The following is a 16,755-nucleotide window of genomic DNA, read 5'->3' as shown; positions in this document are numbered from 1 at the left end:
CTTAATGAAAGTCGGCATTTTTATTTTTATTTTCATAAAAAAAGTTGGCTCAGGCATTAGTCAACATGACTTTTTTGAAAGTGCTCAAGGCCCTCGTGGGTCGCACGCATGCTCCAGTGGAGACCGAGGTCATGCTTTCCTCTGCACTTCTCTGTGTTTTGCGTTTGGCCTGGCTTTCTGCGTCACGGAACTCGGCCGGCCCTAGTAAGAATGACTCAAACTCTCCATCCTGATGCTTTACGTTTCCCCTGCTCAGGGCCCCCTCCATCCTGATACCTTGGTATTGGACTGATGCAGCAAGAAAAGCAAGTTCATTTCCTCTTATCATCGATAAATCATGATGCTCATAGAATTTCCAGAATGATGCACGGATCTATAAGCTGGTAATCCTTTTCCGTCCGGCCTCGTGCCTGCTTCTTACATTTATTAGCTTCAAGGTGTTGTCCCACTGAGATTTGAAGTGCCTTACCCTATAGACAAGTGTTCGTTTTCCATTAGATCTAACATTTGTCCTCACGGGTTTACAGAGACAAGATGCAGAAAGACCAAGGTAGCCCATCGCACGGCTCTACCACGCCCAAAATGCCAATTCGAGTGATTGACATAGGGGCAACAGTGGTGAGCGATGGAAGAATAATTTTCAAGAAGCCAGATGGATGGGATTTCCATGTAATCTCCCATAGATGGACTCCTGCAACTCAGAAGCTTTCAGAACGGATTGGTGAGTCGATTGATGGCAATGAAGACAGCGTGGCCTACGACAAGGCTTTTCTAGAAATAGATCTGAAAGGAAGTGACGGTTACGAGGGGCTGATGCAGTTTTTAGAATTGTTAGAGCTTGATGGAGTGAAAGCTGTTTGGTACGATGTACTCTGCATCAATCAGAAAAGCGACAAGGAGAAGAGTTTAGAGATAAGTAACATGGGAGCCTTCTACGAAGACAGCCAAAGTTGTTACGTTCTCCCTCACGGTGTTCATGAAAAGGGTTTTTACGATCTTTTCATGGACATGACCAGACAACCCGAGCTTCCGCCGTGGTTTACACGGGCATGGACGCTTCAAGAGTACGTGCTTCCAGCGAAGTTAACATTTCTGGTCAGGTTCACGCGGAGGATGATGCAGCGGATCAATCAGCTGATCCGTCACCATGGATCGTCCGTGGGTTTATGCAAATGTTGCATCGGAACAAATTTCGATTCTGTCCGTCAGGTGAGAGATAGGTTGATTCATGATGACTCATGGAGCGAGATCCTGGAAGAATGTGTAGAGTGCAAGACATGCGGCAGCTTGCCACTGGTTAAAAGAGCAGGAAAGAAGAGGGGAATCGAAACTATATATTTTGTGGACAGAGATGCGCACCCTTTCTTGGTTGCGTTTTTGGGGGATAGAAACGGCCCAAACAGGAGCGACAGTGAAGAGTACCTGCTGGAGCTCGGAAAGACAAGCGTGGGCAGAGAAGCGTACCTGTTGCATTCTCTATTGACAAACTGCAGCACGAAGATAGTGGCGATGGAGATCTGCAAACGTGACTGCAGTTACGAGCAGGATAGGCTGCTGTCCATACTGCGGCTGCTACAAGGACGGGGGGCGAAGGTGTTACAAGTGAGGAGTAATCAGAGTTTGGAGGAGCAGATGATCGATCTGGGTTCGCAGAACCACCAACTGGCGTTGGAGCTGTTAGCCATGGACGTGAACGTCAAGTCAAAGAAGGGACTGTCGTGGGCGACACAGTTGTCCCGACACGGCCAAGGTATGTAGATTTCTCTGGTACATTATACTAGTGCTGTTTTTGGTGGGTTTGTGGGAGATTTTGCAATTCAATTCACACTAAACCTTCGTTTTTTAACTTCTCCAAGGTGGGAGCACAAAACTCACTATGGGGTCGCTTCACGATTTACAAGTAGAGGTTCTCAATGTTTCAACAGAAGGACTTCTTTTGCATTCCTACGCTAACATTGTCCGTGCTTCTCTTTTCCTTTGGGATACGAGGGGCCCCTCATATCACATCATCTCCAACAATCACAATTTTGGCTTCGCTCGCATGGTCGATTCACACAAACTAGATGAAGTTACCATTGACATTCATTGGGCCCATGTCCACCACCCCAATGGTCACCTCCGCCTTGGCATTACTCCCTTTGCCCGTCGCCAACAACTCTACCAATTAGATATGTGGATTATCCTTCTTGGCACTGTACAATGTCGATTTGCTGATCAACTATTAGCAGTGGTCTGCACCGGCCCTGATAAAAATAGCCTTCATAAAATTGGTCATATTACTTTTAGCAAAGCATTGGTGTGGACACGTAGGTTGTTCAACCCATGTGTGTATAGCTATGGTAACCCCTCTTTGTCATCTCATCTTTTGTATCTAGATGGGAATTTAAACGAAATAGCATACCTACATTCCAAAAACAAAAATTTAGGTAAGATTTTCAAAATTGGACGACGCGAGGACGTTTACTCAGGTGATCGTGAGTTCAAAAGCTATCATGCATCAGTCCTTACCGGCAAATGTCTCATAGGAGGGTTTGGAGAGCGATTGAATGATTACTTATCATTGAAAGATTTGAGTTGAAGTATGGTTAGTACTTTATCTCAATTGACATAATGAGTAGCATGACCCGTCTACAACGGGTTAGAGACTAAAATGGCTTTAATTTCAAGAAATAAAATTTCAAGTTTCAAGACTCCATTGTAGGCACTGTTTATGATTAATTTACTCAAAGGTTCAGCTAGATGAGCGGCTATGTGATGTTGATAGAGAGATAAAGCATTTACATAAAAATTCGCTCCCTCCCCTCTGTGTGCATGTGTGTGTGTGTGGAGGGGTGGTAGACATTCATATGCATAAATATTTTATCTTGAGCATCTCATTCTCTCTCTCTCTCTCTCTCTCTCTCTCTCTCTCTCTTAGTGCACATATAATATTTCTCTCTCCATCAGACCCACGTGTGCTCTCTATACCTTGAGTGTCTTTGTCACATGCATACACACACAGACGCTCAAATATAGGATATCCCTCCCCCCTTCCCCTTCTCTTTCTCATGTACACTCAATGAAAGAGAGAGAGAGAGAGAGAGAGAGAGAGAGAGAGAGAGAATAAATATACTCACATGGCGCACACATAGTTTGTGTGTTAATGAAACACACATAGGCACTCAAAAACATGCATTTTAACTCTCTTGCACCATGTGACCCTTGCCTTGTATGCATGCGCGCACACACACACACACGTGTATGTTTGTGTGTAGGTGCTCATGTGTCTATTGGCTTGGCATTGCACGCCAAAGCTCTGATGTCATTCATGCTGGCATTCTGTTGGCTTTGTAAGTGTTGGTCAACCGATCACGTCAAAAGCCATCTTTTCCTTTGTTAATGCTCCTTGCCGCTGTTAGAGTCTGCATATATATATGTATGTATGTGTGTATGTGTGTGTGTATGTATGTATGTATGTATGTATGTATATACTCTCTCTCTCTCTCTCTCTCTCCCCCCCTCTCTATATATGTATGTATGTGTGTATGTGTGTATGTATGTATGTATGTATGTATGTATATACTCTCTCTCTCTCTCTCTCTCTCTCTCCCCCCCCCCTTTTCCTATTCCTCTCTACCCATTTCCTATGTATTTCTTCTCCCCTATAGGGTCATCTCTTTTACCGTGGTGGATTGTCATAGATTCCATAATGAAATCACGTAGAGAGAGATCGGCAAGAGAAGAGAAGGCAGAGGAGAAAGGGGGTTGTAGAAAGATGTGGCTCTCATCACAAAGAGGAGATCCGCAAGGGAAGAGAAGGCAGACGAGAGAGAGGGTTGTAGTAAGATGTGGGTAAGCAAAATAAGAAATAAGTGATAGAATGCAAGGCATGTTGGAGGATGGTTGTGGCGTTCCTGTCAATGTAGCAAGATGTATTGAATCTCTACTTGAAATTGTGATAATAAAGGGTGTCATTGTGTTGCATTTCACTATCTATCATCTTTTTTTATTTCCCAAAATTTAAACCACATTACATTCCCCCTCCCTCCTTAGCTGCTCTCTCTCTCTCTCTCTCTCTCTCTGTCTCTCTCTCTCTATAATATAGCATAGATTGTATATTATTTAATACTTATTATAATGTAGTATAATATAATATATTATATTATATTCTCTCTCTCCCCCCCCCTCTCTCTCTGATCTGCACACGGATGGACAGTTGGTTTTCCATGAATCAGAAGGGTGGATTCACTGCACAGTCTTCTGGTCAGTCTATTGGCTGCCCCGTGCATGTGTGCTACCATTGAGTGGCAATGTGTTGCGAAGTTTGCACAACAGTCTACCTAGTCATTTATCAGTCATGCGCATCTGCCACGTGTCCTCAGCGTGCATTGTTGCCACTCCCTAGACCCCACGACTGACGTACCACTTTGTCTAGTCTCTACGGTGACTCACGTGTCATGGGGATCTTGAAGGAATGCTGATGAAGCTTCCTTTCCAAGCTACTCCTTGTGAGATCAATGCAATGCGCAAACCATCCATGTGTCACTCAAGCGGCTCCCAGATTGTTGCAATGTGTTTCCATGAGAGAAAGAGGGAAGGGGGAGAGGGAAGAAGAGAGGGAGAATGGGGGATGGACAATAGAGGGAGAGGGAGAGGGGAAGGGAAGAGTGAATGGGGATGGAGTGGCAAACACAAAGGCACTAGAAGGGAAACAAGAGAACACCCAAAGACACTCATGAAAGAGAAGAGGGAGCTTATATTACAAACTTGTGCATACAACAATGAAGACCAAAGTCAACCATTTGGCCTTCTATGCAAGTCACCTTTTGAAGGGAGGGCCAACCCTTTTCCTTATACCACTCTCTCTCATATCTCTTTTGTTACAACCACTTGGGCCCATCCGGCACCAAGGCATTCTCTCAACCTCCTCTCGTCTTCAAATGGCTCTTATGTTATGCATATACAGGATCCAAATGGCTCTTGTGTTATCCTTGCCAATGTGGATGATCCCGATGCCTACCTCTGTCTTAAGCCATTTGAGGCTCAAACTCGCAGGACTAGGTCGATGTTAAGCCATTTGCATCTCAAACCCCATCGATCCATTTGTGGCTCCAAACCCATATGGCTAGGTGTGGAACCATTTGTGGCTCCAAACCCATATGGCGAGATCCGTCACCATGCTCCATGGCTGTGGCTGTTAGCATGCCCCCCTTCTTGTTGCTGAGCCGCTTGCTGAGCCGCCATCGAATCAGCTATGCTAGAGTAGGTGGGTGGAGAGGACTATCTGGAGGACTGTGTTGTAGTCTAATTGGCGGGGGTGATCCATGTGAGTAGGAACAGAACTTCCAAAAGTGGGTGGCATACATGTCCTCGAAGGTGCGAATGTGATGGCCATGGAGGTTGCGGACTCAAAGGTAGAGGTGGAGGTCCTAGAACTGGGAGGGGCCGATGTTAGGGTTGAAGACAATTTGGTTGTTGAGATTATGGAGCTTTTCGTCAATTGATTGACTATGGGTAAGGAGATCATGGAGGAGTAAGAGGATGAGGTAGTTGAAATGAACCGCTGCAACGATTGCACGGTCGAGAATAGAGCAGTAGGTGTCATTGAATGAGTGGAGGCGGAAGCAAAATACCCTCTGAGTCATTTCCTTGGGAAAATTGTACTTCGGGAAGTTGTAAACAATATTGGGGTCCTTTTTTTGGAGTTCTCGATAGTGGGCCCAGGTCCATCGCCGTTCCATGGGCATGTAAAAACTATGCGCTGCGATAGTAGTGCCAAACTTGCTCCTTCTTAAAAAAAGGAATTTGCCAACGGGGTTGAAGGTTGGCGTTTGAGTCGGTGAGGGGAACAGGCTCATTGGGGGCGAGGTGGTACACTCCACATGTGCGCTTCAGATGGGTTCACCATGCCAGTTGTTGAAGGACTAGGTGATGAACCGAGAGAAGGGCCAACATCCATAATTTTGGAGAGATGGAGGCATTAGGGTACTGTTGGGCAAGTCTTGGAAGGACTATAGATCGGGTCCCCATTGGACATCTGCGGGTGGGGATGAGGGGGGTGCTAGGGGGACATCCCATGGGCATAGGTTCCTCGTCAGCAGTCCCTGCTGCAAGCGATGGATCGATGGGTGTAGGTTCAAAATTCACTGGCTTCAGGAGTGTGTTGAGTGCCTCATCCGAAAGGTTGACAGGAGCGTTGCAGGAGATGGACTGGGAGGTCCCGTGCTCTACAGAGCTTGTGTTAGAGGCATGGAGAAGTAATCCAAGAGGTTTGTGCGGGGTAGTGGGGGGGGATGGGATTGGTCAGTTGGTGAGGGGGTTGGGCGAGATCTGTAGGAGATCCAACTGCAAGATTTCAGCAGGGGGGCGGTGGAGTTGAAGACATCTATGGCTTCCTTCCCTTCCTCCCCACTAACATCTTTAGGGTAGGCTACATGAATAGTTTCAAAATTGCTGACCAGGGACTCGAGGGAGTCTTGCAGCCTATAGCACCCAGTTATACAAAATGATTATGCTGAGGGGATGGTAGGAGGTGGAGCAGTATGCAAGTAGATGCGCTTGCATTTGGATAGTGGAGCCCCGATCAGGTTTGCATCCAGTTGATTCTGCTTGGAGGCTATCGGGAGTGTAGACCCATGGGCTGAGTTCGTCAGGCTTTGCTACTAGTTACATCATTTCATCGTCCTGTGGATAGTTTGTGGACTCTGTGATGACCCGGCACCATGCCTGGAAGTTGAGTAGGATGGGGTGGGCAACAAGGGTCTAAAGATTGGAAGGATAGAGGAGGGAGAGACTAGCGGGATGAAGGTTGAGGGAGAAATATGACATGGCGAGGATGGGGCGGCAATGGTTGGGATTGTGGCAGAGGATGGTTTGGAGTGCATTGGGTGGAAGAGGGGGTAGTGAGGTCAGTATTGAAGATCAAGTTTTGTGTGCGGAGGCCATCGAATTGCATTTGGAGTGTTTGGGGAATGGTTCATGGGGCAAGCGTGTAAGTGGCAAATTGTGCGGAGACCTCTTGGAGCCTACCGTATAGACTCAGCTAGACATGGACTTGATGATTAGGTGGAATTCAATGGAGATGAATGCCGAGTGGTAGTTGTTAACCGATTGGTTAACAATATGCCACTATTGCTTAGTGATGTGATTTGATGGGGACAGTGGCAAGTCCATAGAGCTAGGATTGTGCCTTGGGGCTAGATGGACCCAAGAGGATGGTAAAAGAATGAGAAGGGAGAGTGGTATAAAGAGATTAGGGTTGGCCCTCCATTCAAAAGGTGACATGTATAAAGGCCAAATGGTTGACTTTGGTCTTCATTGTTGTATGCACAATTTTGGAATATAAGCTCCCTCATCTCTTCCAAGAGTGTCTTTAGGTGTTCTCTTGTTTTCCTTATAGTGCCTTTGTGTTTGCCACTCCATCCCCCTTCACTCTCTGCTTCCCTCCTCCTTCTCCCTCCCTTATCCCCTCTCCTCTCCCTTCTCCCCCTTCCCATTTTCTCTCGTGGTGCAACAATCTCGGAGCCACTTGAGTGACACATATGGACAGCTCATAATTTGCATGTCTCTCACAAGGAGTAGCTTGGAGTGGAGGCTTCATCGGCATCCCTTCAAGATCCCCATGACACATGAGTCACCGTTGAGACAACACATATTTGGCGTCGCTACCGGGAGGTTCAAGGTATGCTTTTGCATTGCATTGCCTTCTCTCATCATCTACCCATTGCTCATTGTTTCAATCTTAATTTGGAGCTTTCATAGTGTAGTTGTAGGAGTGAAAGAAGTGAAGTGTGTGTTTGGATGGAAAAAAGATGAAAAACTATCATTTTTTGTTTGGAAAGGGATCATTTGAAGCTTGATTTTTATGTTTTTTAGTGTTTTGAGTTGGTAGGAAGATGGTTTGGAAGATTGCTAAGGAGTGTATGGTGTCAAAACGCACAAAAAACAACCAAGAATGATGAATCTTGCTAAAAATCGAAGTGGTACGGAGGGTTGACAGTCACCTCTTCAAGAAATCTCTCATTTTTTATTCAAATGTTGTTTTGCTTTCTTGTTTTTTGCATTGAGTAGGTAGTTTGGCATCCCCCCATCACAAAAAAACTTGAACAGAAACTCCAAAATTGTCAAGAATCATAAAAAACTAGTCAACAACACTTCGTGTTCCTATCCCCACGGGTCGTCGTCTTAGCGCTATCCCCATGGTTGTTGCCTTTAGCATCAACATCCACCTCTTTTTTCTTTTTCCCCCAATTTTTTCCCTTTTCTCCTTTTCCCTTTATTCCCTCTCTACCTCCCCCCCCCCCCCCCCCCTCCTTCCCACTCTCTCAAATTTTGACATCTACTATCTCAACGACTGTTGCCTTTCTAATATCCCCTCAATCGTTACTTTTCTGTGACGCCACGGCCGTTGCTTTTCTGTAACCCCAAAATCGTCACCTTTTCTGTATCCCCATGGCCATCTCCTTTTTTGTATCTCCACAACCATCTCCTTCCTCCTATTTCCATGGTCATCGCCTTCCGCTTATCCCCATGGCCGTCGCCTTCATCCTATCCCCATGGGCATCACCTTTTTTGCTATCCCCACGACCGGCCACCATAGCTCCTATCCCCACGACGTGTCACGTTATGCTATCCTCCCGACTGTAGGGATATCAAAAACTATAAAAGGCCACCCTATCCCCTTGGGTTTTCGCCTTATCAAAAAGAGCAAAACTCTATCCAATTTATGCCAGATCTTCCTTAGCCCTTTACCCTCTTCCAGCCTACATTTTAGCCCCCATTGAATGTCCTCAGCCTCATCCTCCTCACCGACTCTCTTCTCATGCAGCTGCCCTTCTTCTTCCCTATGGACCTCGATAATGAATTCTTTGAATTCAAAATGAAACCCTGCCTCCACCCCCCAAATTCACAGCCCATCGGCCCCTTTGAACCCCACAGTACACCCTCAGGACCAATTTGGATGCCCTTTGATGTTCCAGTAGAGGAACTACAAACAAAGGAGGAAATCTCAATGCAATAGGCCACTCAGGAACCATCAACAATGGCTATGACCACCCCCTCTAAGACATCTAGGAAGCGTACCCCAGCTCCAATGTAAGGGGAGTACAAGATTGTCTAGTCTCAGACACACTAGCCACTCGGAGAAGCCTGGCTACAACAACTCAATGGCTATGCAATCCACTCCCGATATGCCTATGAGGGGCATGATTACACCCTTCACTACCACAACGCGGCCGCGTACTGATCCCTCAAGGAGCCATAGGTGCAAGCTTCCCTAGCACTGACAGGCATTGGAGCTATTGTGGACCACCTTCCTTGTCACCTCGACATGAAGCTGCTCAGGGAATTCCTCCAGGCCTACAACTCAAACACGAATGTCGAAATCCTATGCAACGCAACACACACACCCCACTTATACCATCTCAATGTGGATGTAGTGCGCGCTACCTTCGGCATCCCCATCATTGTAGAAAAGTACTTGCAGAAGAAAAAACTGCACAAAGCCCTCATCCAGATATGCAACTATGATGAGAAGAAGAGCAAGGGCCGCATCCACTTCTTTGAAATCACCAAGCCGGAGTTGGAGAAATTGGCACACGTGCTCCAGTGGTCACTGACCTAGGTCAAGCATACGGACCACCACCAATCAATCATGCCCAACATCCTCGCAAGATTGGCAGCACCACAGGCAACCAATTGGGTGGATTACTTAGAAGCGGAAAGACCTCAAGGTTCATGGCGAGGTCCTTGGGAACCCCATGCTATGTATGCCAGTCCTCTACCACATGCTATAGCAACAACCACTGATTTGATATGGGTTGGCCGACAAAGCAGCCACAACACATGTGCCAATAGAAGAAGAGGAGACAATGGCCATACCTAAACGACCATGGATAGATCCAAGCACCACCCCCTCTAGTCGTTCTGCTAAGCCAACCCTTGATAGCCAGCTATGTGCCCAATACAAAGACTGCCAACTATGGGAATTCCTTAGAATGAGGCAACATCTCGAGCATCTGCTCTCTAAGGGAAAGGCCGCCACCCAGAACCCCGTCAACGTCGACAACTTCCCTAGGGATGATACTATCCACATTGGCCTCCACCTTGGAGCTGAAGGCACTAAGGCCAACCCCTATGCTCCCCAAGTCTCGACCTCAGCTTCTGCCCAACCCCAAGATATCACCTCCTTCATCACCGAATCCTCTTTGTCCCCATGGGATGGGCTCACAAAAGCTCTGCATTTTGCAGCGCACCCTAGTACCGGCTACAACACCATGTCAGCTGAGCAGCTCTCACACGTCGATCAAATGGAGCTCCAGCTCCTAGATGCGATGGCCCATGCCCCATAAGTGGCATGAATAATTTTGGAGAGGCAAGAGCACGCCTCCCAGCTATCATCCTCTCTCCTCCAGGCACAACTCAACGCGTGCGACTACCACATGCTTATGGTTGCTACACAAGCTATAGGGAAGATCCCGCCCTCGACAGAGTGGAGAAATACTGGAAGGCCAAAGAGCTAGAAGTATCCCTCACCAAGCTCAAGGATGAGCTTTCTGCCAGTGAATCCCTAGCCCAAACCCTCATGGACCAATTGGATAAGGCAGAATCTAACCTTCCTGCCACGGAAGAACGCAGGGTGCAAGCCAAGGAATAGTAAGATAGACTCCAAGAGGGATCTGACAGACAGATCCAAACCCTCAAGGATCTCTTAACATAGGAGCACACCCTCACCATCACCATGCAGGTAGAAAACAAGAGCCTACACACCTCCGGCTGCCCAAAGGAATCGACATTGGAAGACAAGGAGCAACAAGAGTCCCAGATGTAATGGTCAAACTTCGATTGACCCAACGGATTAGCCCTATCCCCATGACCTCACACATGTCAATACACCTAACCTGTCGCCCTAATTAATTGTTGTCAGTCAACTATCCCACTGGTCAAACATGCATTGACCCGGTGCCATAAGACTATCCTGCTAGTCATTGCCTTAGCTCTATCCCCAACTGGTCGTTGCTTTAGCTCTATCCCATCGGTCGTTGCCATAGATGTATCCCCACGGGTCGTTGCCATAGCTCTATCCTCTCAGTCAGTGCCATAGCCCTGTCCCCATGGGTTGTTGCCTTAGCTTTATCCCCATGAGTCGTTGCCCCAGGGAAGCCACAAGGGGTTGCCGCCCCTTGACCCCATGTCGAGGTAGCCTCAACCTAGAATTGGGGGCATCAATTGCACAGACTAACACATGTACTTGATATCAGGAAGAATCCTAGGAGCTGACCTAGAGCACAAAGATAGTGCCTCAAACAACATTCTATCTAGCTACGTGCCGAGTTTCGCAACTTTTCAGTCAGGATCCTCAATACTTGGTGCCCACTCAGTGCACGGACCATCCCAAGCTGAGTTGTCTAGGTCTAAAGATTAATGAGCTTTGACGGAGAGATGGGTGAAAGTCCCAACTTTAGAGCCTTTGTAGCTCCAAACTCTAGTTTAGTACGTCCTCAATCACCTACTCCTTCCACAACATCTCGAGTACGAGACTCATTTGTAAACATGCTGGGAAGGTTTGCTCTGAGTGACCCACCTGCAAAAATGGTGAACCCATTCACTGGGTAGACTAGGGCAACGATAGAGCCTCCAATGCCGACCCAACCACTGATATCAGAAGCAATACTCAGGGAACCAAGTCCCATGATACCTAATGGCAATCAACCCCCATTGTACTAATACTTTGATGATAGACAATCTTATGGCGATGGACTTGAACCCACATTCTCACAAGGGTGCCAAATGCTAGAACAAAGGGGGCAGAGGAGTAACCTTGAAGGCCCAGAATTTAGACCCTCCACCTCAAAAGCCCCAATGATGCCTCCTTGGCAACAAAGCATGGGAGACATTCCCTACCCAACAAGTGCCCCTTATAGGCCTATGCCTACAGGGAGATTGTTGAAGGCAATTTACTGGCATCATCTCCAACAATCACAATTTTGGAGTGCTCGCATGACAGACAAAACGAAGTGACATGTTATGTAAAACTAAAATTAAACTAAATTTAATCACAATAAAATGTATTTCTTAGTTTTTTACGTCATTCCTTTCTTTACTAGCATCATCTCCAACAATCACAATAAAAAAGGGGGACATATTATTGGCCTATGCCTGCATCATCTCCAACAATCACAATTTTGGCTTTGCTTCCATGGTCGATTCACACAAACCCATCTGAAGTTACCATTGACTTTCATTGGGCCCATGTCCACCACTCCAACGGTCATGTCTGCCTTGGCATTACTCCCTTCACCAGTCGACAACAACTCTACCAATTAGATATGTGGATTATCCTTCTCGACACTGTACAACGTTGCTTTTCTTATCAAATATTGGAAGTGGTTTGTATCTGAGAGTGCTCTCAATGGAAGCAAGAAAGGAAGAGGGAGAGAGAGAGATACAAGTTTTGGTGGGTGCAGAACCACCCTAATCTTCTTTTTCATTCATTTATATATGTGTTTGAGTATTGTACATAACCGGGGTAAAGGCACAGTGACCTTTAACCCCCACAACCTCCCACTTAAAGGACAATGTGCCTTTAAGGGAGAACAACCAGTGAGCATACTATCCAATGTCCATCAATACACGATAATACCCAAACCGGTGACTAGGTAGACTCTTCGTCAGCATATCTGCAGGGTTATCATCTGTATGAACCTTGACAAGCTCTATGCGCTTGTCCTCAAGTACCTCTCTGATGAAATGGTACCTGACCTCAATGTGTTTGGTCTTTGCATGAAAGACCGGATTCCGTGCTAGCTGAATAGCACTCATGTAATCACTATGCAATGTCGGTACACCTGTATGAATTTTGCTCTGAAGTACGAGGAGATGTGAGCTCCCTCTTAATCCCACGTGTATCACAGAAATGCTGAAAGTCATGAGAGAGATACTCTCCACCATTGTCAGTCCGTAGGCATTTAAGCATTCTACCTGACTGATTCTCAACCAAGGCCAGCCATTTCTGAAATACTTGGAACACATCACTCTTCCGAGCTATAGCATAAGCCCACACTTTCCTAGTTGCATCATCAATGAATGTCACATAGTATTCAGCCCCGCCTAATGACCGTGTAGGCATGGGACCACATACATCTGAATGCACCAAATCAAGCATTTCAAACTCTTTCTTTCCCCTTCTTTTATGGGCTGATTTAGTCTGCTTCCCATAGAGACAATGCTCACAAAATTCAAAATCAGAGAAACTCAAATGCGGTACATAACCCAAACGGCATAAGAGTTTCATTCCATTCTGGCTCATGTGCCCCAACCTGCAATGCCACAAAGAAGTGCTTGGCTGCTCGGTTATTGCAACAACATGATCAAATACCCCTAATACATGTAAGGCATACAAAGTCCCACACTTGGCACCCCTAGCCAAGGAGATCACTGTGGAGATAAAAGCTAATGGTATAAGGTTGTAGAATTCCCTTGCTACAATGAACAGCAAGTTGGACATAAGACTCTTGGTCAACTTGGGCACATGTCTCACATGTTTCAAAATAAATGTAGACCCATTTGCAAAAGAAAACTTTATGTCACCCGCTCCCACTATGTCACATGCATAGTCATTTCCAAGATGCACACAACCTGTCTTTCCACTATCATAAGTGGAGAACCATTCCCTATAGGGAGTAACATGGAATGAAGCACCAGAATCATAAATCCAATCCTGGGAATATGCATCATCTGAAGTGGTAAGCAACTCTGTAGATAAACTAGACATGAAGAGAACGTCATTGTCACTATCATGTGTGACTGCATTGATCTCCTCGATCTTCACTCTTGCTTTGTCCTCCCTTGGACTCTCTTCCTTTTGATTTGCACCCCAATTTGCATTCTTTTTCTTATCCTTTTGCTCTCTTTTCAGCTTGTAGCAATCCTTTTTCATATGGCCCTTCTTGCCACAGTGGTAACACTCAATGTTCCGTGCCCTGGATTTGCTACGTGACTTCCCTCTTTCTTGGGACTTCCCCCTGAACTGTGATCTACCCCTTTGCACATTTAAGGCTGCATCCTGCTTGTTGCCATCCATAGACTTCCGTCTAATCTCCTCGGCCAACAAGCTACCCACAACATCATCAAATTTTAGTACTCCACCAGGTGCAGAGTTACTGATAGCTGTACGAAAGGTATCCCATGAGGATGGCAATGAACATAAGAGAAATATTGCCTTAGTCTCCGCATCAAAATTGATCTTCTGAGCCTGAAGCTGGCTGAAAATCATATTGAATTCATTCAAGTGAGAAGCGATGGAGACCCCTTCCTTCATCTGCACCTCAAACAACCTCTTCATGAGGTAAACTTTATTAGAGGCAGTTTCCTTCTCATAAGTGGCACATAGTTTCTTCCACAAATCTTCCGTAGTCTGCTCATTTACTACTGTGAAATAAACTGACTCTGCAAGATGAAGTCTAATAGTAGACTTTACTAATGCATCCAACTCATTCCAATCATCCTCAGACATATCCACAGGCTTAGCTTCAATACCTGCCAAGGGTTTAATTTGCTTCTTTTGAATAAGCATATCCCTTATTTGTTCTTTCCATAAAGAAAAGTTTGTCCCATCAAACTTTTTAATGCTGAAAAACTCATTTTCAGACATGGAAGAGGATGCCATGATGCAAATGAAACAAAATCCCAAATGCTATTGCCTGCAAGAGAGAATCACACCAAATACCAGGTGCACCCAAATGTGTATGCCACAATAGACTGAAATATCACCAAAACTCAAAGCTCAAAGCATCTAACTCATGTGCATATACTATGCATCCATATGAGCAAATCTGGCCCAAAAGAAAATGCCAACTGCAATGGCAATCCAAAATGCCAATAAGTGCCAAATGACTCAAGCATAAACACCGTCCACTGGCATATGCATCAATAATATCTCATCCAAGAGAGCATAGCACTATCAGTGCATCACCTGCAATGTGTCAAAGCTATCCCTCAGCATAAAATAGCATCCATGTGCAAAGCGTCCATAAAAATAGCATCCCACAAGGCAATTTGGGCCTATCAGCGCATCCAATAAGGACCGCAATGCATCCAAATGGCCTATAAATCATCCACTACAACCCAATGCACACCTGCTCAAACTACAACCAGAGTGATCTGCATAAGGTATGCTCAAGAAATCATGGTCCCACGGTAATGACCGCTACTAAAAATAGAACCTGAGATGCCTCAAAACATGGGTGTCATTGCATAATCGGACTCAGCAAGAAAATATGCAAATATCACTCTTCTGCCAGAACTCCAAAATCCCAACCGATGAGTGAGAAATGGGAGTCAACACTTATCCACTGCCATGTGGCATAAGTCTAAGGTTTCAAAACCTTAGAATGAAAAATGCATAATAGAGAGACGAAATCGAATACACAGAGATCTATAACTCTGAAAATCCTCCACCGAATCATGCAAGAACTGATAGGTAGGGGTTTTTGGGTGTCCGGAACGCAATGGGATAGACGGTTTTGGAAACCGTGGTCTCAATCACTGGGTCCAATACACGGACTGAAAAACGTTTTTGGAAATAGAGCTATTTGTAAACTCCACCGGAGTGCGAATGATGAGCAACATAGAAGTTTTAGGACCTCCTGAGTCCACCGGAACTGATAGATCTGCAAATGGTTGCTCCAAACTTGAGTTCCAACACTCGGGCAAAAAACGCAGAAACTGACACAGTGAGACAGAAATCCAATGAAATGATCCCAGATTCAAGAATGAAGGTGTTTCCAAGTCTTGAAGTAATGTGGACACCAAAAGCAAGCAATAGTTGCCTCTACCAGTCAATACGGAGTCTCTGTCATCGAACGGAAACCACTTAACAGGCTCTCAAAACCACTTCGCAAAGCCAAAGTGACTTTTCCAAAGGTTCCTCCAAGTCACCCACAAAGCTTCTTCTTCCTCCCACAGAACTGCTGAGCTTTAAGCATTCACACACGCTCAGCTAGATCACCCGGGCTCTGATACCAGTTGAGAGTGCTCTCAACAGAAGCAAGAAAGGAAGAGGGAGAGAGAGAGATAGAGAGCCACACAAGTTTTGGTGGGTGCAGAACCACCTAATCTTCTTTTTCATTCATTTATATATGTGTTTGAGTATTGTACATAACCGAGGTAAAGGCACAGTGACCTTTAACCCCCACAGTATCAGCCCTGATAAAAATAGCCTTCATAAAATTGGTCATATTACTTTTAGTTACGAAGCACTGGTGTGGACACGCAGAGGTTGTTCAACCCACGTGTGTCAAAATATAGCTACGGTAACCCCTCTTTGTCATCTCATATTTTGTATGTAGATGGGGATTTAGAGGAGGTAGCATACACAGTTTCCAAAAGCAAAAATTCGTATTTAGGTGAGATTCTCAAAATTAGAGAACCCAAGGAAGGTTACTCATGTGATCATGAGTTCAAAAGCTATCATGCATCAGTCCTTACTGGCAAATGTCTCATAGGAGGGTTTAGAGAGCAATTGAATGATTACTTATCATTGAAAGATTTGAGTTGGAGTATGGTCAATACTTTATCTCAATTGACATAATTAGAAACATGACCCGTCTACAACGGGTTAGAGACCTGCTCTGCTGGGTCTCGAGGTGAGATTTTAAAATGGCTTTAATTTCAAGAAATAAAATTTCAAGTTTCAAGACTCTCTCCATTACAGGCACTATTTATAATTAATTTACTCAAAGCTTCATCTAGATGAGCGGCTATGTGATGTTCATAGAG

The 16,755-nt window shown here is 45.5% G+C and overlaps 1 protein-coding gene across 1 annotated transcript; it reads left to right on the top strand.

Annotated features, from left to right (window-relative positions):
• The first annotated feature begins 409 nt into the window (after positions 1–409).
• LOC147884536 (uncharacterized) lies at positions 410–16,567 on the top strand. Its single transcript, XM_087398003.1, has 3 exons — positions 410–1,750; positions 1,857–2,310; positions 16,255–16,567. Exons 1-3 carry the CDS (start codon positions 535–537, stop codon positions 16,565–16,567), a joined length of 1,983 nt encoding a protein of 660 aa, XP_087254129.1. The 5' UTR covers positions 410–534.
• Positions 16,568–16,755: the final 188 nt, after the last annotated feature.

Source organism: Dipteris shenzhenensis, chromosome 26, assembly GCF_047967505.1.
Source record: "Dipteris shenzhenensis isolate YYH24624 ecotype China chromosome 26, Dip_SZ_1.0, whole genome shotgun sequence".
Lineage (NCBI taxonomy): Eukaryota > Viridiplantae > Streptophyta > Polypodiopsida > Gleicheniales > Dipteridaceae > Dipteris > Dipteris shenzhenensis.
The sequence above is the reverse complement of the archived record's forward strand: the minus strand, read 5'-3'. Positions and strand labels throughout refer to the sequence as shown.

Excerpts from the sequence above, each read along its gene's own strand:
- LOC147884536 (XM_087398003.1), top strand. The coding sequence starts at position 535 with ATGCAGAAAGACCAAGGTAGCCCATCGCACGGCTCTACCACGCCCAAA. Across the intron at positions 1,751-1,856 it reads GTTGTCCCGACACGGCCAAG|GTGGGAGCACAAAACTCACT; the intron begins GTATGTAGATTT and ends AACTTCTCCAAG. Across the intron at positions 2,311-16,254 it reads GCATTGGTGTGGACACGTAG|GTTGTTCAACCCACGTGTGT; the intron begins GTTGTTCAACCC and ends GGACACGCAGAG.